The 21195-nt window shown below is 37.1% G+C and overlaps 1 protein-coding gene across 1 annotated transcript in view; it reads left to right on the top strand.

Annotated features, from left to right (window-relative positions):
• The first annotated feature begins 121 nt into the window (after positions 1-121).
• The window catches only part of ERO1B (endoplasmic reticulum oxidoreductase 1 beta), a 29751-nt gene continuing 8677 nt past the window's right edge, over positions 122-21195 (top strand). Inside the window, exons 1-12 of the mRNA XM_017817532.1 lie at positions 122-226; positions 4568-4687; positions 7633-7716; positions 8101-8142; positions 12230-12312; positions 14190-14263; positions 16871-16991; positions 17081-17127; positions 18214-18225; positions 19032-19058; positions 20464-20556; positions 20727-20973. Of these exons, the coding sequence (XP_017673021.1) occupies positions 122-226; positions 4568-4687; positions 7633-7716; positions 8101-8142; positions 12230-12312; positions 14190-14263; positions 16871-16991; positions 17081-17127; positions 18214-18225; positions 19032-19058; positions 20464-20556; positions 20727-20973 (1055 nt within the window). The remainder of the gene's footprint in view (positions 227-4567; positions 4688-7632; positions 7717-8100; positions 8143-12229; positions 12313-14189; positions 14264-16870; positions 16992-17080; positions 17128-18213; positions 18226-19031; positions 19059-20463; positions 20557-20726; positions 20974-21195) is intronic.

Below are 21195 nucleotides of genomic sequence, written 5' to 3'. Positions count from 1 at the left end.
CGCCGGCAGGAGGAGACGCTGCTGCCACCGCCGCCGACCCGCCCCGCGTCCCTCTCCTTCCTGTGCCGGCGGCGGCGGGGCGGGGGTTGCCCCCTCCTCCGGCAGCCGCGGCGGCAGCAGCATGAGCGGCGGCGGCGGCGGCGCCAGGCGGAGTGCGGCGGCGGGGGCACGGCTGGCGGTGCGGCTGCTGGCGCTGCTCGGCTGCGTCCTGACAGCGGAGGCCCAGGTGGGGACCGGCGGCGGGCGGGACGGGAAGGAGCGCGGGGAGAGCGTGGCCGGGCAGGGGTGCTCGCTGGCCGTAGGCAGCGCTGCGGACCCCCTTGGGGGGCAGGAGAGCACAGGCTGGAGATGAGGTCACTTTGGGGGGTCGTGGGGGTAGCTCCGGGCCGTGTCTTGTGCAGCCTCCCCGTGGAGAAGTCGGGTATCTCTCGCTGAAGTCTGTAGCCCACGTCCTTCCCTTTCCATCCCCTGCGGCCGGCATCCAACCTGGGGCCGGTGCCTCCTGTCTCCGGGGAGAAGTCGGTTGACCTGGGAAGCACAGAAAGCACCAGTCAGTGGGATGTTGTGCCGAGGAGCTCTAGGTGGGATCGTGCCGTTGACTTCAGGCAGAAACTTGGGTGTCCTGATGAAGTCCATGAGAAACCATATGTTTGAATGGTGATGCCAGTGCCCGGACTTGGCTTGTGCTTAGGTCGTGTCTGTCTGCCCACATTGCAGAGAAGAATGAGAACGCTCCTTCTTTCTGTAAGCTGCCTTCACAGCTTCAGGAGGGCAAGCGTCTGTAGTTGGGAGTTTGCTATTTATCAGCTGTGTGACTGTGACTGAAATGAAAAGCTGGTGTCAAGTGAGAAAGACTTTTAGCTTGGCCAAAGACATCAGAGTGAGTTTATAGAGGAATACAACGTCCACGTGGAACAAAGTTTGTCCTCTGAATTGCCTTTTTTTGTTGTAAGTTGAGGTTGTTTCAGGTTTAAAAACTCATTACTTTAGTAGCTATTTTAGTGTGACTAAATGTTAAGGAATTGGAATTCTCAAAGAAGCCATTCATAAACTGGCGCGGTTTTCTTGTGATGTTTGGCAGAGAGATGAGTTGTTGCTACTTCATAAAATTGTTAGCATATTGTATTGGAAGTTTGACTTGCACAGGAAAAAGATAAGCTAGCCATTAGTTCTCGAAGTCACCTTACCTAAAGCTTTTCTCACATTCTGCAGCTATGGCAAGTAAAACATTTAAGAAACAAAACAAGATGTCCCAGGTGGTCTTCTAATTGTTGAAGCAATTAAAGGACAACAACCTGTTAACAGTAATACGGTTGTTTGTGTGAATAGACTGCTTCTTAATATATGAATTTATTCAGGTTTTCCTTAATGTTGAAGTGCTGAATGCATTTCTCTTTCCAGATTTCATAGGGAGAAATTGATGTGGGTTGGACATTGACTTTTTCTTCTGAAAGGTTGATTTATCTTGGAGAGAATAAGTTTTATGTCTCCAGTATAGCTCTGGTACTTGTTCAAGAACTAAACTAGGTTTGACAATATCTGGAAATACTTTGATAAGCATATTGGAAATGTAAAGAAAACCCAAACCAGTAGCTACTCAATGTCAGGTGACTTCTTGTATACAATTTATAGCAGGTTAATTATTTTAGAATTTATAGTAGAGTTCAAAGTAATTAAAAGATGAAAAGAAATCTTGGTAATTGTCCATTGTAATAAAAGTTGTGATAGCTCACAGTACAATTGGGTCTATGTTTGTGGACTAAGTTAACTAGTGCAGTTCAATTTAAAAAAGGCAACATACCAATTGTGTGAATAACAAAGTAGGTCTTGCAATATATGATTTTAACTGTGTAGTACACTGTTCTTATTTTGATGTCTCCAGCTGGAAAAAAAAATTCACTGGAAGATCCAGGTGTTGACAAAAACAAAACAATTTTCTGCGTGTTCTTAGAGTGTTCCATCTCACACGAGTGAGAGCACTGGAGACAATACCTGGACTAATAAAGAAACCCTCTGACTGGAGTACTTGAAGGCTGTGTTGCTGTTGTATTACTGTACTATGAACTGATTCTACTGCTGTGCAGTATTGGTGCTTCATATGTGCTGTGAAACTATTTAATAAATTGTGGTTTGGTACAGATATAGCATAGTTTAATTTTAGAGTATGCTTTTCAAGGAAACATTGATTTTGCTATTTTATATATACAAGGAGCTAGCTGTTCCAGTTCTGAAAACGTTGTGAGGAAAAAAAATGGAAAATTTAGTTTGCTTGCACTTGTTATTCTGAATTAATTTTTCTCTTCGTAATTTCTTAGACCGGTTCTGGTCTTTGGGGAGGGTTCCTTTCTTAAACTTCATTGATCTAAGTAAACTGTACCACATTTTTAGAGACATTGTTTGGATTGAGATCTTAGTTGAATAAAGAGGCTGCAGCTTTTTATTTTTTCCATGGGTATTTGACACTGAGTGTAACTACTACATGTTTATCTGGGACGTTTTCCTCCTGAAAAAGCATTTTCTGTTTTGCATAGATGGTAAAATTATTTTTGTAAGCTGGTCATGAGCTGGTTGTCAAAATAGTTTCCTACTCTTTATCTTCTGAGTCCAAAGAAAATTTCTCGTATCATCCTGTCTATGCAGTTTAGTATTATTTGAGCAAAATGTTGAGAATTATCTTTTTGCCTTTATATATTGTAATGAAATGTTCTGCTGTTTGTTTTGTGGTTTGGTGTTACATGTAAAGGCCATAGCTTTACAGGTTTCTGCCTGTGTGCGATCAATAAGAAAATGTGAAATTTTTAATGAATAGATTAAAATACATGGGGGGTTTATTTCTGCGAGTATCAATGATAACATGTTTTGTCTCCTGACTTTGAAGTTGGCAGTCATGTGGGCTGTGAGCATTCTTGGCTTTGTGAAAAACCTGTAATTGCACATTGGCTCTTTCATAGTTGTTTGCCCAGGTTTGAAGTTAGATAACACTAACAAGGCAAGCATAACAGCATGGAAACTTTTGGGTAAAGTAACTTTCCTTAAATTAGTTTTACTTCATTGCCATATCACTCTACAGAATTGTGACAGCCTATTTAGCGCCTCAGGAAAAGTAGGATCTACATAAGGTGAATTTTCCACTTATGTGTTTTATTGCCATACCCTCGCCTCTTTATTCTCGCAGAGGGTTAGGGGAAATCCATTTTCCAGGCCTCCTTTAGGCTTCATAAAAGAGCAGAAGCCTACAGTTCGGTTTCTAGTGGCTCCTTTACATCAAGCTTGATTATATAAGGGTATCTGTTCTGTAAAGTACTGGAGCGATTTATCATGCATAAAACAGATTAGATGATTTCATAATCTCATCTATGTGAAATCTGTGGAGGAAAAAATAAGCTACAAAATATTTGTCTCCTTTTACACATAACCTTTTAATAGTCAAAAGTTCTTCTAATCCCATGCAAGATATAAGATGTGTGGGCGTTCCTATATTAAATGCTTTCTAGGCCATCATAGATGTCAGTGAATTTCCTGCCTGGCTGAAGAATAGTGGCAGTAAACAGCAGTGTTTGGTTTAATTTCATTAGAAGTGGTCTAAAGCCTTTAAACTCATGTTTGAAAGGCCTTTGAAACACGTATGTAGCAGTTTAAGAAACTGTGCTTGGGAGCAGTTAGTTTAGATTTATTGAAATTTATCATACAAGTGTTCATAGAATCACACTTTCAGTGTTTCCATCTTTCAGTAAGACACTCTCAGGGTCTTGGCAAAAGTGCTGCTGTAGCCTAGTCTTCAAAGTTAGTTGGGCCTGTCCTTTGCTACATACACAGTTCTGCCTTGCCCTTGTGTGTTGGCAGTAGCACTTCTACACTTTAGTGCGCTGCCTTTCATAGAGTTGGTCTTAACCTAGTGCAGTACCTTGAACCAGCTTGCTGTCCTGGCACAAGAAGAGGGATGAGACCTGGGAAGTTCAGACTAAGTTTCACAATAGATTTACAGCATTACGGTATAGATCCCTGCACCTGGTTTTCCTAGGATTCGTTTGTAGAATTTAACTATGAAGTTACAAATTTCTTGTGCACAGAAGTACCTATACCCCTTTTCCCCATGCCTCTAAAGAAACTAGATGAGGTGTTCTTACACTTTGAGAAGTATAAAAATGACAGTGTGTGACTGTAGGGGTTTTTTTAGGCAATTCAACTCATGAGCATTTTGTAGAATACTTGGTATGTAACTCTGCTAATATACCACGTGTTCATAGTTTGGAAAGTCTCGTTGCTCATTCTACAGAAAGTACAGAAACTGTCAACAAGTTTCGGGGCTGCAGTTATTAATCTGGCTAACATTGATTGAGCATTGCATTTGGAGATGGACTTAAGCTCAAAAAAGTGTTAAGGTCTTTTTTTCTGAGTGTGTAAGGTATGTTATTGAGCATTTTAATGATAAGAAATAAAATATTTGCCATGGAACTACATTTCACTAGTATTTCTTTCAACTGCCATATTTTTTCTCTTTAGAGGGTTTTCCTGTAGTTAATATTCTATTTCTATATTAAAACATTTTTGTGTATTGTTTCAACAGCTCACAGGAGTCCTAGATGATTGTTTATGTGACATAGAAAGCATTGATGACTTCAATACTTTCAAGATCTTCCCCAAAATACAGAAACTACAAGAACGTGATTACTTCAGATATTACAAGGTACAATTATAATGGTATTTTCCTGAATATTTTAAATAAAATGCAGAAAATATAGGAAGGATTATATATCAAATCAACTTGCTTACGTTAAGCTGTCTGTAAGAAACCCACAGCTCTTTAATTTGGTTGTAACAGGTACATGACATAGTAGTGGTAATTAGATTGTCCAGAGGCAACAGCAAGATAGAAAACAAATGTTGATAATAAGTCTCCTTTGCTGTGTTAATCCTGGAGTCAGTGACAGTAAATCATGACTGCTTTCATTCAACTGATAAATGGTAATTTTAAAGATAGTGCCTTTGTACTGCTGCATCTAGAAAAGGATCATATATTAGCAACTTCCTGACAGCATGCAGTACTTGTCTTCTAAGAAATGTGTGTAATTTGAAATGGAAATATTGCTATGATTTCCTTTTAAATTGCTGTCTTAGTTCTGATTTTAGTGTTTGCTATCTAGAGAACTGTTATTCTTTTGAAAAGTAGGTAGAACTATTCCACTTTCAATTAGTATGTAATATCACTTTTTTATTACTTTAAACGTTTTTTTTTTCCTCTGTATTAGAATACGATGTTCAAAAGAAGATTGGAAGCCTGATATTTTTCTTTTCAGATATGCTTAACATGAGAGTGAGGTTGTATTTTGACTGAGCTAATGAGATGGTTGCCTGTCCCTGGAAAAAGAAGGTTACAGTCCTCTAGGACAGACCATCCTGCCCCTTCCCTGCTTTTATCTTTTGGTTAGGCCAATGCATCTCTTTAACCTGGTAGATTTTTAGTTTGGATGTTTGGATTTGTCATTTGATAGGGGTTTTTGTTGGGGTTTTTTTGTTGGTTTTGTTGGGTTTGGGGTTTTTTTCTTCTCAGGGTGCAGGAAGTTATCTAGCTGGTCTGGAATCACACAAGTATTAACGTCATGCAAGATGGGGTTAGGAATTTGAGGAAGGAGAAAAAAGTACTAGACTCTTCCCTTTCTATTCTGAGCAAGCAGTAATGTGTATCTGCACCCTGAATCTCTTGCTACATGATATAGTTCTAAATTTGCTTTCTGGGAGAAACAAGATATGTGCAACTTCAGTACTAATACATGACATAGTAGTGGTAATTAGATTGTCCAGAGGCAACAGCAAGATAGAAAACAAAGTACTTGAAAAGGAGCAATAAGTATGCAAGGTTTCATACAAAGTAATTTCATCCTGCAAATTTAGAGCTAATCTTTATTTCAACAGCAGTTCTGCAGTTCATACTCTAATGGTGTGTTACAATCCTGCCTCATCTTTTATACTGATCTTCCGAATAGCTTGGCAGTTACAAGGGCCAGTGTGCAGTCCACCCATCACCACACTTCCCTTAGTCCTTCCAGTTGTGACAGGGAAGAGTTTGTGTTTTACAAGCCAACTGAGTAATTAAGTCAGAATGTTCTTCACTCCTTCCTGTCTGAATAAGCAACTTTTTTTTTAATATCCCTGCACAGAATGGATGTGGAAATTGTGGAGGTAGGCAATGACCATCTAGGTCAACTACAGCATAGGGGAAATATACTTGTTCTGGAGTGAAAACACTCCTACACTGAAGTAATTGAATTTGTAGTAGGAACTTGGATTGTGAACTTTTGTAACTATGGTCACAACAGTATTCCTATGGTGTTACTAGTTCAGTAGCCATAAAAGATCTCAGATCTTAATGTATAATACTGAATGGACGAGGTAGCTTTTATTTAAAGGCCAGATAAAACTTCCTTTATAAACTCTTGCAGAAATTGTGCTAGGTGGTTTCTAGATTGTAGAATACTTCTCAATGAAAGAAATAAAGGAATAAAAATTTTTGTCTTTTTAGTTTTATACATTAAAACACATAAACTATGGGAGCCTCATGATAAAGAATCTATCTTTTAATCTGTGAAAACTACTGAGTAATACTCTAAATTATAATAATGAAACTCAATGCTTCAGACCTTGAAGAAAGTGGAAGGAGGTTCTACGTAGTCAGTGCATGATTGGTATTGATTAAAGTACAAGTGCTATACAAGCTCAGTTTGTGGGTCTGCTGGTTTTTAATGCTCTTCAGTCATTCTGGGACTAGTATATCTTGATTTGCATGTGTTCTTTCTGAATTAATCTGCAGCTTATACAGCAGTGTTCTTCTATTTACAATATTCCTCTGTGTAAAAGCAGTGACTGCCTACTTACTTGTATCTTTTTCAGTATGTGTTTTTTATTGCGAGAGTTTACTTTGAAGATAGTTGTAATTTAGCTGGTCTTCTTTTTTCCAGTAGAAATAGGTGGGAGGGAAAAGTTTTATATAATAGCTCTTACTGTAGAATGCAAAACTATTTTGCACTTTATTTAAAAAAAAGATGAGTGAACAAGTACCAAAAAAATTTTATATTTTTTTTCTTAGGGATGGTGGTTTTGGATTGAATAGAGGAAACAAGGGGAAGCAACCTAAAATCTCTGCTTTTATTGTATCTGTGCTAGCATGGTTTGAATTGTAACTAGAAGATATTTGTCATCACTCCTAAGAAGTCGTACCATCTGCTAAATGTCTTGTTAGGTTTTTTTAACTGAGGAATCTGTTTAACATTTTAAAATAATAACCTGTTTTCATTGCTTGAAATCCAAAATCATGCAAGCACGTATCTGAATTAGTAAACTTCAGTGGTTAGAGATTTAATTTGTGGTTTAATATACCATGCGTTTGTGTTCAGTCACTGAAGACCATTATCATTAACAATTGCACTGCAGCGAGCTTCAGCTTATGTACTCAGAGAGAGAGTAATTAAAAGTAACTAACAGACTGACCAAACCCCCACAAAAAAGTATTACATATAGCTCTTTTACCTTGTATCTTCTCCTTTAATTTAAAGGATTTCCTGATACTGAGACCTCTTTCTTCTGCAGTTGCCTTATGTAAGTGTTGGTTATAAACTTTTGTTTTCGTATTTTTAGGTCAATCTGAAGAGACCATGCCCATTTTGGGCTGATGATGGCCATTGTTCTATCAAAGATTGTCATGTAGAGCCTTGTCCTGAGGTATGGATCAAACAATATATAATAGAAAATGGTTTTTTAGCTACAAGTTTGCTAATTTCTGGTGTGACTAGTACTGTACTAACAATATGTACTGATGAAACTTAAATTTAAGTAATAATGACAAAAATCCTTTGCCATTCCAAAAGTAGAAATACAACCAAAGTATTTTAAGGTCATAGTACTCTTATGAACAAAGTGGCTAACTTCAAGAATAAGTCTCTTCTAGCACTGTTTGGGATATAACATGTTGAGAAGGTAAAGTTCATTATTTTTTTAAAAGTTTGCTTTGACCTCTATAGGGATGACGCTTAATTTGTCGGTTTTAATCAAGCATAAACATTTCTATGAACAGCGTAAAACCTGTGATTTATTTTTTGGTTTTAGAGCAAAATACCTGTTGGAATTAAGGCTGGGAGCTCTAATAAAGTAAGTACTCATTTATTTTCTGAGTTCTTTCTGCTTTTTTTTTTTTTAATCTTAACATTACAATAGCTGAGTGACTTTTTAGTACAAACCTTCAGTGTTGGCATACTGATGAAATACTTAAGATAACTGATCAGTTCCTATATATGGCTTTACCTTTTTACCTTTGATGTATAATGGTGTTTCTGATGTAGCTGGTGCTGTCATGTCATTTTTAGTCTGTCATTGCTTGAGAGCTGGTGCAGACTGAATCAAAGAGTGGCCAGGGAGAGCAGTACATGGCCACAGAATGCCTGTTGCAAAATTGTTTATTCATTTCTGAGTACAGGCCACCTTCTATAAAGCTATAGGCTAAGATGCACAGACGCTGTAGCAGTGCAGTCTTTTTTAAGGATCGTGTATAATCACAACCTCTAATATTAAAAGAACCCAAACAATTACATGAAGTTTTTCTATGTCTAATTTTCAGGAGTTCATTACTCCAGAGATTATTTGGTCATTAGTTTAAAGACAGTTTAGGCCGAAGTGGTCAGTTCAAGCTCAAGTAGTCGGTTCGTGCTGTTGGCTTTTGCTTGCTTTTCTCCAAGCCATCCTTCCTAGATCACCAAATGATTTTAGCAAAGCCGAAAAAGTAAAGGGGGTATATATGCCTAGGAAGAGAGGTCAGAGCAGAAAGACAAATAACCCTTCCCCACCCCCAAATCCCAAACACAGTGCCCAAGAATAGGATTTTAGCAGTTGATGGGATAATGGTGCCCAAATGAGAGATCTTCCTGTTGGGTGCCTCAGCTGTCTTGTAGGTTCACGTCCTGATTAACTATCCTACCTCCACCCTCCCCAGTGCTTTCTGCCTCACTGGGCAGCCTGAGTGTAGTTCATCGTATCATAAATGACCATTGGCATTAGGTTTAGACTTTGTGCATGGAAACATTATCAAAGAGGAATACTATATCATGAATTGGTGACTTGTGTGTCCTGCTGTCTTGACCAGTGCAGGCAAGTCAGCTCAAGCTTTAGCTCAGGAGAAGTCTTGTCTCCTGTTTATACATATATTGTTAACTCACTCTGATGTAAATGCTGCTTCTTCACTTAAAGATTCCCGATAATCAGAGAAGAAACATCTTTCTTACTGACATGACTTAAATGTCATTCACCATTTCGGCACAAGCAGCAGTAGTTGTTCTGGAAAGTTGACACTGTTTCGGAGAGGAAGATCATGTGTTTTAGCTGGATAATCTGTTGCCAGTTCTCTTTTTCATTGATTCTTTTCTCTCCCGAGCTTGATTGTAGAGAAACTGACTCCTGGAATACCATAATGCCTCCTAAAGAGGCATTGTGAAACTTTAAAGACTGTTTTAGAAAGGATTCTTCTAGTAGGCATTTGAGCTGCATAATGGATTAATCTTGAGAGCCATAAGTAAGTTGTTAATTAGTAGCCAAGGATTATGCTGTTCTTTAGATACTTCACATGAGCATATCAAATTGGACTTAGGAAGTGAAAAATCAGCAGGCTTTGCTTTCACCACAATAAAGAAACTGGGATAGCTTCTTTGGAAAGCTGTCATTTGCTGGTGTGTTTGCTACAGTGCTTTCCTTTGAGTTGCTTTGCAGGTTGTTGCAACGAGCTACAATACTGAACGTTGGGTGATTCTGCAGCTTCAATCTGCAGTAGAAGTCACTAATATGTGCTGATTTTCTGTCGGAGAAGCAAGTATTTCTGCAGGAAAATTGTCATCAGGACTGACATAAGTTTTATCTACACCACTTTCTTCCTTTTTTGGTTCAGTTAAAAAATCTTTATTGGAGCCAATTAGAAATTGACAACCTGATTTAATATCCTTTTAAGGAAATGTCAGATTCATCTTAGTAGGAGTGTTTTGTTCCAAGGAGTATGCGAGTACTATGCTACTAGCCTGCGCTAATTTCCCATTTTGGAAGCTTTTGTGTCTTGTTGCTTATCCATAAGGTACTGGGTTAAAAAAAAAAAGGGTCTTTTTTCTCTGGGGACATACATGTCCACTTTCCCTCTTTCATCCTGATAATGTCTGCCTGGGAAAGATGAAAACAACCAAAGGCATCTTTTTAATAGTGAGAGCTATAATCTCTTGAGTAGAAATACTTGGGTTATAATCCTGTGGAGTGGTTTTCTGGGGCTTCTGTGCAGTTTCCCATTGCCTTTCTCTTCTAATGTAGAGGAGCTTGTAAACTTTTGTCTTTTTTTAGGCTTTGTGGGGGATTTTTTTTGTTTGTTTGCTGAGCAATAAAGAGAACAGTTCTTTTGAAAGCTCATCTAGCAGCAAAGACCAAGGTTACACTTGCACAGCTTCTCCATAGGAGTGCAGTTAGCAATAAAGGATCTCTTTTTAATTCTGCACACCAACATTAGCTTTTTGAAATAGTGCTGGAGGGGCACACAGTAATTTCCCCTTCTGTAGTCCTGTTTCATTTGAGGGGTAAACACATATTTTGGGGCTACACGTTAAAGAACTATCATGACAGCTGCTGTATAAATCTTTGAAGCAAGGGGCAGGATGCAGTAACTCGAGGTTACAGCATTTAACTTAGTAGTTTGCTTCCTACCCTTCTCTTTTCTGTTTTTTTTTCCAGAAACTGCTCTTAGGAGATCCTGCTTGGCAGGAACAGATTCTTTGTCCTGATCTTGTCAGGGGTCACAGAGCACTGATAGCTATTGCTGTTAAACACAGGAGAATAGGGAAGGCTGGAAACATGTTTTGAGACTTGAATGTTCATTGTATTTGAAACCTTAAATTTAGGAGTATAATCTTGGCAGTAACCTTTTTTCACTTCAGGGTAGGGATTGGTTTGCAACTCTAGACATGCAGAATGTTTACTTCAGCATCTCAGTACATTATTTCATCAGCAGTATCTGTTTCAGTCTAGGTCAGATCCATTCCTTGTTCACATTTTTCCATTTAACGTCCATATGATGCTAAAGAATGAGGTCCCATATCTGTCAAAACCAGGAAAATTGAGTGAGAAGTTCCTTCTAGAGTAAATATTTGTTATGGTCAAGGGCCCTGACAAGGTTTGAATTATTTGGTGTTTTTTAATCTCCTTCACTTCTTTGGTCTTCAGTAAATTCTGCTGTTATCTCTTGTGTTAGTTCTGGCAAATACATTTTTTAAAGCAAGTCATCTTGCTTACTCATATGAACAGTTTTAGTTAAATCCTTTCTTTTTTTGAGAAGTATTGGGGTGGTACTTTGCCGCTGGCATCTTGACCACAAGTCTGTCCTCAGAAATGGATTATTCTTTCTTTTAGAAATCATCATTTATTATCCAAAAACACCAAGAAGGGGGAAATTGAGTTTATCTTTTAAGAGAGCACTGTTGCTACCTTTTAAGTTTCAGAACTTTTTGAGCTTTAAACTGACAGACTGAAATTCCCTGCTAACATAACCATATTATTGTAGAGTAATAGAATTTAATATTTAATTCTTTAAGTGTTCTCCTTAGACGTGTTCCAGAAGTAAGTCTATTTTAGTGGATTACTTTTTAAAAAATACTTCAGAATCAAAGTTCAGCTTAAATACTTAAATTGTCTCTTTAAAATACACAACATTTGAGTTCAGTGGGAAAAGCCTCTCTTCCAATCCTATGCACATTGAAAGCAAGCCAATGAGTTGGATTAAATGAAACATGAGAGTAAAATAGCCAAAACTGGTAAATATACCTACTGAAATGATAAATAAAATGAGGTATGGTTATACTTGCAATATACAAGGTGTGACATTGCTTGTCTTTCAAGGTCCTTTTATGGGACTGAATAACTATCTGAAACATTCCATTTAGGGTGTTTCATAACATAAAAGAATTCAATTTAAAAAAAAAGCAAAACAAAATTTTGACATCTTTAGCTGAACTTTCTGTAGTAGATAAATGAGTGAAATCAGCCTGATGAAATTAAGTGAAGAAAAAAATAGAAGTAAGAAGTGTTTCAGAATTACTTGCTGCTTCTAGAATCTGAGGATTTTCTCTGATACCAGGCAATTCACTGCTAAACTTAGAACACCTGTTCTTAGAGTATTTTAAGTAATTAATTTACATATTAAATATGACCTTTCTTACAGTATTCAAAAGTGGCAAACAATTCCAAAGAATTGGAAGACTGTGAGCAAGCTAACAAACTGGGAGCAGTTAACAGTACCTTAAGGTATGCTGTGATTTACATCAACAGTACAAAAATAGTAAGGAACATTTTATTTTGTCTGTCTGGTTTGGGCAATGTGCTGGTTTTTGTTCTTCATTCTTTCCATAACCCGTTAGAAAGGAAATATGAAATGATGCATGAACATCTAAAGGTAAAGGTGTTAAGTAGACTTTTTTTTTTTTGTTAAAGTACATTTTGATATTATTTAAAAGAGCATCAAGAGTCAGAGGAAACTTGCAAATAACCCCACCTTTTTTCTACTCTTTGTTCTTGACTACTGTGATGGATTAAGAGATTTTGTCCTGCTCTGTCCTACTGTTACACTGATGTGCCTGTTTGTGGGCATTCAGTGAACCAGATCAGGGAGCTTGTGAGTTACTTTTGTTGTTGGCAAAGTTATTTGTAGGTTGGATCAGTTCCCTGATCTTGCTTATTGCGTGGCACTGTCAAGGTTGGGTGGGAGAAATTCTGCAGGATAGTGTTGCCCCTGAGTACAAAAGTGTGAGGAACAGCATTTAGGAAACCTAGCATTCTATTAGGTTACTTACCTTTGAAAAATAAAAATAGAAAAATGAATTCTTCACTGTTGATGGAGACGTGGTGTCTTTGGCCAGAAATTGCAGCAGTTCTACCTGATAGAGATGTTGAAACTTTCTTGTTCCATGAAAAACCAACTGCTTCTGCCTGGTGTGTGGTGTTTTAAACCAGACTGGGAAGAGCCTTTATCCAAGGTTTTTTAGGGGAAATAAGAAACTGTTAACTCTGTTCCACTTCTGTAGGGCAAAAGAACATGAGATTGAATATACAAATGGAGACCTAAAGAGAATGCCTTTGTGAGAGTAGGATAGACGATTAAAGTTGGGAGAGGGCAGGTAATGGATCCTGCAAGTGCAGGAAGACTTTGTGCTTTGTAGGCAAACCTCCGTGTTCTCTGCCTAGGAGTGTACCATCCTCATGGTTTTGAATTATTTTCCTTTATCAGTTGTGTTTCTTGTAATAATCAAATCTTGCCTGCTAGTAATTACCAGAGAATTTCCTCACTTAATGCCGAGTATAAAGTCTCCTGTTGTGATTTGGCAGGTGGTTAGAAATTTATCTTGTTGTAGAATTGCCTCTGTTTGTAAAATTGAGCTATTACTGATTCAATCAAATGGAATAGGTAGTTTTCATTATTTCAAGGTGCTTCACATCAGCCTGGAGCAGAGTTCCGAACCTTAACTTTACTTACATTTTGCTGTCAGTAGTGTCGCATCAGTAGTTCTGTGCTGCACATAGGCATAGAAATAAGCTTTTGGCACTATTTGTGTTTCATAGTATGGGAACTTCAACACTTGTCTCTCTGGTACAGTTGTCTCTCTAGCACTTCTGAAAATGCTAGAGTGAGTGGAATACCATTTTTATTTAAATGGCTTACGACAAATCATGTTCATAGAGTAATTTAGCTTGGAAGGGGGATTTAGACACCCAGTTTCCCAGTAAAAAGCGAGGCTAACTATTGTAGGTTTCATTGAAAGTATAGGTTATGAAAATAGGATTTCTGCTGAAGTAGTACTTTGAAAAGTGTTAAAAATGAATGTTATGAACGTCTTTTACCAAGTTCTAACTGAAGGAAGAGGACCCACTGCACAGTTCATTCAAATAATGATGGTGAAATCTGTGTGTCAACAATAAGGTGACTTTTGAAAGTATTGCAGTTGATGCCTGCTTGAATCTCTAGGCAATTAACAAGCCGAAACTCCATATATTCTCGAGTTTCAGATACAGTAACTCAGAATTCAGTTCTGAGTTAACTGCTATATGTGGAATGTATTTCTTTCAGTAGCTCTTATTGATGTTGTTAATTTAAAAGTTTAAAATGAGATGTATTTTTCTCCCCTCAGTAACCAAAGTAAGGAGGCTTTCATTGACTGGGCAAGATACGATGATTCACAGGATCATTTTTGTGAACTTGACGGTAAAATGTTTAGGTTTTTTCAGTGTTTGTTTTATTTACAGTATCTTAAAAAAAATCACAAAAGATCATAGTTTCTCTGCAAATAATAATTTTTAAAAGGTTTTAATTTTGTCCTAAGTGGAAATGTGACAATTCGTATCATTTTTTTAATTTTACAAGAAGAATTTTGTAGCTTACACAGTGCACATTCACTGTTATCTCTTGTTAGTATAGTGAACAGGAAATTTTTATGGAAGTAAAAAAGGAGGTAAATTGGGGGGGGGCAGCATATATATTTTTTAAAAGCTTCTTTCAAGAAATTGCGTTCAACACAAATATAGGACAAATTACTTGCAGCTGATTCAGTTTCTTACTACTGCATTATTTTTTGTTGCTATTCTACTGTCTATGCTTGGACTGAGTTTTTTCTTCTTCCAGCCTTGCTGTTTCCAAATGATCTCTGCACGCTTATTTGTAAGGACTTTCTTATTGTTAAAACATTAGGATACTAGATTGTCTTCCCTCTGCTCCGCATATGTGAGTCTTTTTATTTGCTTGTAATGTTCAAAGCTCAAAGGAATGTTTTTCAGATAAGCACGAGAATTGCCAAGTTCAGAAATGACTGCTTAAGTCCTTTTTAATAAATACCTTAGAAAGCTTTCTATGCTAGGAATATTTAGGGCATAATGCTAGATGTTTTTGTTTACCTTTTGGCTTATGTTTGGTGTCACCTGAGAAAGTAGCAGCTGCAGTGGACTTACCAATTGCAGTTCTCTTTCAGCACTTCTGCTGTGTCTGATCTGTAAACCTTTTCTATTTAGGCTGTTTCTGTAGGAGCTGGTGAGCATTACTGCAGATCTGACCTGTTATATGCAATAAGCTGCTATTGTCTCTACTATCTGCAAGTTGTCTTAAGTATATTTTTCAAGAGTACTCAGCTGGGAAAAGTATAGTTCAGGAGCATTTTCTTAGAAGTAATGCTAACTTAAGTAGTTCCTGATTTTAACTCCATCTCTCATGCCCTGCTGAAGAAGGATGTATTTTCTCCAGCTATGTTCTTCTGGTGCCTTTTTTTTTTTTTTGCACTGGCTCTGGTGTGCATCTTTCTGCATGGTAGACTGGTTCAGCTTACTTAAACAGCGGGACAGTAAGTTGACATCTCCCTGGCATCTCCCACATTGTTGTGATCGGCTGGCTTATTGTGTGCGTTTGTGAGCTGAAGCAGGGAGAGTGAGAGAGAATAACCACTGGGAGTGATGGGTGGTGAAAGAGCTCTTAATTAACTCCTCTCTTCCAGGTGGTGAAAGAGCTCTTAATTAACTCAGCTGTAGCACAGAACCACATAATCTGTTTTACTTTTTACTATCTTTTTTGGGGGGTGTTAATGATAAACTAGATAAGGGAATCGATCTAGCTGAAAAATACCTAGCAACCCAGGTCAGCTTTCCATCTTTCTGTTGCATGGCTCCTCAGTGCATGTATACTAAGCTGTATGTGGATAATAAGAAAAAGTGGAGACCTGAAGTGACCAGGAAGCGTAGTAACTGCTTGGATTAGCCACACTGCCAAATAAATAAATAAATAAAGCTGTAATTTGACTTTCTTTCACCTGGCACTCATTGTGTTGCTGTGCGTCTCTTCTCTTTGTTTTTGCTACTGCTGCCGAAGTGATGCTTAAGTGCCATGCAGAATCATCCCCTTTTGTTTAGAGCAGTTTTGCTCTCTGTTTCTTTGGCTTTTTTTTTTTAATGTCTGAAGAAATACTACATGGCACTTCTTGGCCTCTGTGAATAAGACTATTGGCTTGTTTTGTATGTGGGGTCTGTTTAAGCATGAATTGCTTTTGACCTAGAATTTCAAAGAGGATGGAATTCTTCCTGCTTTTTACTGGTTGTAGCTCAAAACTTAAGTTCCTCTTTCTACAGAGTTTTTAAGCAGTTTGACAATTTTCTTTGAATAAATTGCCTGAATTTGTAGTGAACTTCAGAGATGAGGGTATAATTTGTTGAAATGCTGCTTAAATAATGTGCTTCTTGCTGTAACCAACAAACTGTTCTGAAATATGCTGAAAGTTTGTTAGTTAAGCAATGTGATTCAGACTTTTCTGCCAGTATACAAGGGTATTTGAAGAAATAATGGATTTAGCTAATAAATATACAGTATGTACCAACAAGATGTACTACTTTGACCCTGTCTTTATTAAGAATCCCCTGTATGCAGTGTACCCATTTCAAAAAAGCAACCCTCTCAACTGAATACTGCCAGACAAATAAACCCTGAATTTGATGCCCATTTAAAACAAAACACTGTTTATATCTTAGCATAGGGTGAGAGAACACACTGCATGTCAAGTGTTTATGGTGGACTTGGAGAAGCCACATAGATGATGATCAGACACTGTACAAAATAGGGACACACAGGAGACTTTGGAATAAATTATATACTTTTGAGCTTTGTGTTTAGCCTGTATATTGCTGTATTCTTATGTACAGGGCATTTATAATCCAACTGGAAGATTGAATAGTATTATATGGGACCTCTTATTTATATCTAGTTCTGTGTGACTGTTTAAATTAAATCTTTTTTAATTGCTCAGTTAGCATACGTAACAAAAGTTTTCCTATTTAGATGAGAGATCTCCAGATGCCCAGTATGTGGATTTGCTGCTGAACCCAGAACGTTACACTGGATACAAGGGGCCTTCTGCTTGGAGAGTATGGAACAGCATCTATGAAGAAAACTGCTTTAAGTAATTGGGGGAAGAGGAAGTCTGTTTCTTATAATTGCACCTCAATTTAGCTTAAAACTGATCTTTGTGTTTTCTGACTTATTTTCTAGGCCTCGATCTGTCTATCGTCCTTTAAATCCACTGGCACCTAGTAGGGGTGGGTCTTGCCTGTTTTATTTTCCAATGCATTTCTTTTAACGTAGTGACTATTGCAGTGATGACAATAGCAATCTTCAGTCTGTAGGTGTGCTTTCTGCTTTTTTAATTTCCTCTGTAGAAGTAGCTGTACATTTTCAATATTTAGACTAAGGCTTGTGGTACTTGATTACATACATGCCTAATCTTCTGCATATGAATGGGCTTATTAATGTCAGGGGAGCTGATGTGGAAACTGTAGTGTAAGTCTCAAAGCTGTTTAGTGTCACACTGATTTTCCAATTTGGATGCACTCTTGTATTCTTACCTTGTTTCTTTTTTCCTAAAGCATTTAATTTAATCACTTTAGCTCATACTTACTTTAATGTAATGGAGCTGTAAATTTTTGATCCATAATATGTAATGTGTTACAAGTGTACAAATAATTGCATTATTTGAAGGAGGAGTGAACACTTAGGCTTAATTATCTGCAAGAATGTTTAAGAAAATTATGCTAATGACCTGGGGTTTAGGTTTTTAGATTTAAATTGAAAGCTATAACCTGGTGTTCCAAATGAATCAGCTTTCCCCTGTCAGTGTGTCTCATTTCCCTTAAAAGTTAACTATTAGCCAATAGACTGAGTTAAAAAAAAAATGCACCATCCATTATAAAATCAAGATTTCTCAGTATTTATAACTACTAAAAGCTGATATATTGCTGGTATACACAAATAAAAAAATTGTAAGAACAGTTTAATGCAGAGATCAGAATTTCAGAAAGAAACACTGATCAGATTGTTGAACAATGCAGACTGAAGAAAATTACTTCCTAACCATCTTTCTGAACCTGAAACATAACTTGCAAGAATATGTAAATCAGCTGCTACTAAGATTTCAATTTCTTAGTGACTTTCATTATTATAATGTGTTAAGTCTCACGTGGTCTTGAGGAGAAAGAATGGAAATATGGAAAGTAGGCTATTTTTTGTAGATTAAATAAGATTTCTTGTGCTTTTTCAGTGTTTGTAGTAAAGTCTGTAGTTCATTTCTGCTTTGCTGTGGAAATTATCCTTTTAATACTTATGGATGTTTTTTTTTCCCCCTTAAGGAGGAGATGATGGTAAGTCATCTTATTTTGCTTGACCTGCAGAAATGAAGTAAGCATTAGGGAGTTTTGGACTTGTGATTTGTTCACTTTATGGTTATTGAATTAGAGAGCAGGAAAGTTATGTTTTTATGCAGATTATTGATCAGAAAATATTTTTATTTGGATCATTCTTGCATTTGGAATAGTGGAAAGGAGTGGATAAGAGCAAAACACAGTTCCCTTGTTGATTCTTATCCTTGTAACAGAATATGTGTTTGTAATAATGTTATTAGCTTCTCCAGAACCCCATTGATTCTGATGTCAGATCCCTTAAAAGAAAAGGGACGGTTTTTTTGTGTACTTTCTTGAATGTCCATGATTTTGGGAAGATGGGAAGAGAGTGGGAGGAAAGCGTTTGGTCTGTCTACAGTGACAGACTAAGATTTTTCAGTCAACTGAAACCTCTTGGGCAAAAGGATCTAAGTCTAAGTGAAGCCTTCAGACAGTATCAGTCAAGGTAAAGGCTGTCACATATAATTCCACTCTGGTGTCACATCTTTCACCACTAGTGCATATCAACAGACTTGTGCTTCCATACACTGCCGAATGCCCTCATCAGTAGTTTAGTCATGCTCATTCTTGTATTTCTCCTATTCTGACCCCAATAGATTTAAACTACTCTCAAAGTTCAACCATTTCAGCGCCTATTCTCATTTAGCAGCTAAATTATTTAGCTTTATGTCCAGGTGGCAGCTAATGTTAGTATGCATAGTAATCTCAAGATACTGTAATGTTGAAAATGAATACTCTTCATTTCACTGTGTGCTTTGTATTTACAGGAGAATCTTTCTACACATGGCTAGAAGGTAAAGGCTCTTGGATGGGTTAATATAATGTTAAATTCACTAGAAGAAATGCTGTAGCATTTTTCATAGTGTAGGCTCCTTAGTAAATTATAACTTTAGTATCTTCTGTCATTCAAAGAATATTTCTTTACTTGAGGGTCTTTGGAAATGTTCTGATTCACTTAGATGGTATACTCCTTGAACCTTTAAGTGTTTTGTCTTTTATAACGGGGGAGTTCACTTCCAGTTACTTTGAATTTTCTGGTTATTTTAGACATTTAAGCAGGGACATTATTAGTAGTAATATGGGTAAGCGTTATTATTTGGAAACAGCTTTAAAGAACATTAAAGATTTTGATGGTTATTTTCCCACTACAGAATCTAACATAAGTATGCTGTGTGTATCTAACATAAGTATAACGTGTGTTCAGAAGGCAAAGCAATTTTCTCTTTATTATGGCAGTAGTAGCAATCAAAATCTCATTTGGAGGTGTGCAGAAAATTAAGTGGGTTAAATGTATTTAATTTTAAAATTAGTTCATTCTACATTTCATAAGCCTTTACTTGTCTAGTTGGAAATCTCTTAGCTGATGCTATTGTAGGAAAGCATATGAATTTACATACCTTTAAAAATGTGATGTCTGTAAATGAGGACACATTTCAGCCTTGCAGATAGGCTTCCCTTTGTGGAGATTGGAGTGACAGGGAAGTCACCCAAACGTATCTTTGAGAAAGGAACAAACTCTTAAATTTCAAGTGTAGTCTCTATCTTCAGTTCTAAGTGGAATTATAAGTAGTTTCTACATATAAATTATATTTTGACCACTCAATGACACTGTATTTCTGTGTACATTCTTGAAGTCTATATTCATCAAAGTCATATTTTCCAAGGTTTTGTTCTGTGCATTTAAGTCTTCAGTGAATTTACAGTAGAGCTGTGAAGAAGTACTTTTGCTGTTTTCCAATGCTGTGAGGTTTCCTGGGGCTTTTGATGTTTTTATGTAAGGCCACTCCTCTAACTCAGTGCTAGCTCTAGTTGTAATTAAGATGGGTCACAGTATATTTCTGGCATCCATACTGTCAAAATTAATTATTTCAAATTTACTGCTTAAACAATATAAGCATCTTATTTTTGCATGGCAATTTATCTGTACCACAATTGACCTGATACTTATTTGACTGTGTTTAAGAACACTGAAATACCAAGCAAGAAATGTCAAACTTCATTCTCAGTATTGCTTTATATAAAAAATAGGAGGTAAAGTTTTCCTATGATGGGATATAAGGGCTTATTAACAATGCTGTAATTGTGACTCTTGGAATTTAACAATGCAGACTTGCATCACTAAAATGGCAAGATATATTTGTTTTAATAAATTGTTTCCAGTATTTACTTTGGGATATGTTTGTCTTTTTTCCTGGACAGGTCTTTGTCTTGAGAAAAGAGTGTTTTATAAACTCATTTCTGGACTTCATGCCAGCATCAACTTGCATCTGTGTGCAAATTACCTTCTTGAAGGTAAGTCTAGGTAAAATTACTGGATTTACTATAGAATGGGATTCTGCAGTATCTGTAATATGTATTTTGTTTTTTTCTGAAAGTTTTTGGTGTATACTTAGTTGCTTTCTTTTTCTAAATACATATGTTTTAATCCCCCCTGCCCTTTTTTTTTTTTTCCCTCTGCGTAGAAACCTGGGGGAAGCCTCGCTGGGGACCAAATGTGAAAGAGTTCACTCGCCGCTTTGACCCTGTCGAAACGAAAGGAGAAGGACCAAGGAGGCTCAAAAACTTGTATTTCTTATATTTGATAGAGCTGCGTGCTTTGTCAAAGGTTGCCCCGTACTTTGAGCGCTCAGTTGTTGACCTTTACACCGGAAATGGCCATGAGGATGCTGAATCTAAAGCTCTCTTACTCGATATCTTCCGGGATACAAAGTAAGGCATAGAATTATTTTTTTTTTCAGTAGTTTGAAATTCTCAGTTATATTTGGAAGTGAGCATAGGCAACCTCTTGATAGGATAAGACAAGAATCAGAGTGGAGTGAAGACATAAAATTAAGTAATGGGAGAGATCAACATGAATTTGTACGTTTGGCAGGAGAAATTAATATTTTCGAGGTTTGAATATACCAATCTTTAAAAACTGGAAAAAAAAAA

The sequence above is a fragment of the Lepidothrix coronata genome, unplaced genomic scaffold, assembly GCF_001604755.1.
Source record: "Lepidothrix coronata isolate B3197 unplaced genomic scaffold, Lepidothrix_coronata-1.0 Scaffold61, whole genome shotgun sequence".
Taxonomy (NCBI): Eukaryota; Metazoa; Chordata; class Aves; order Passeriformes; family Pipridae; genus Lepidothrix; species Lepidothrix coronata.
This window is presented reverse-complemented; position numbering and strand designations above follow the sequence as displayed.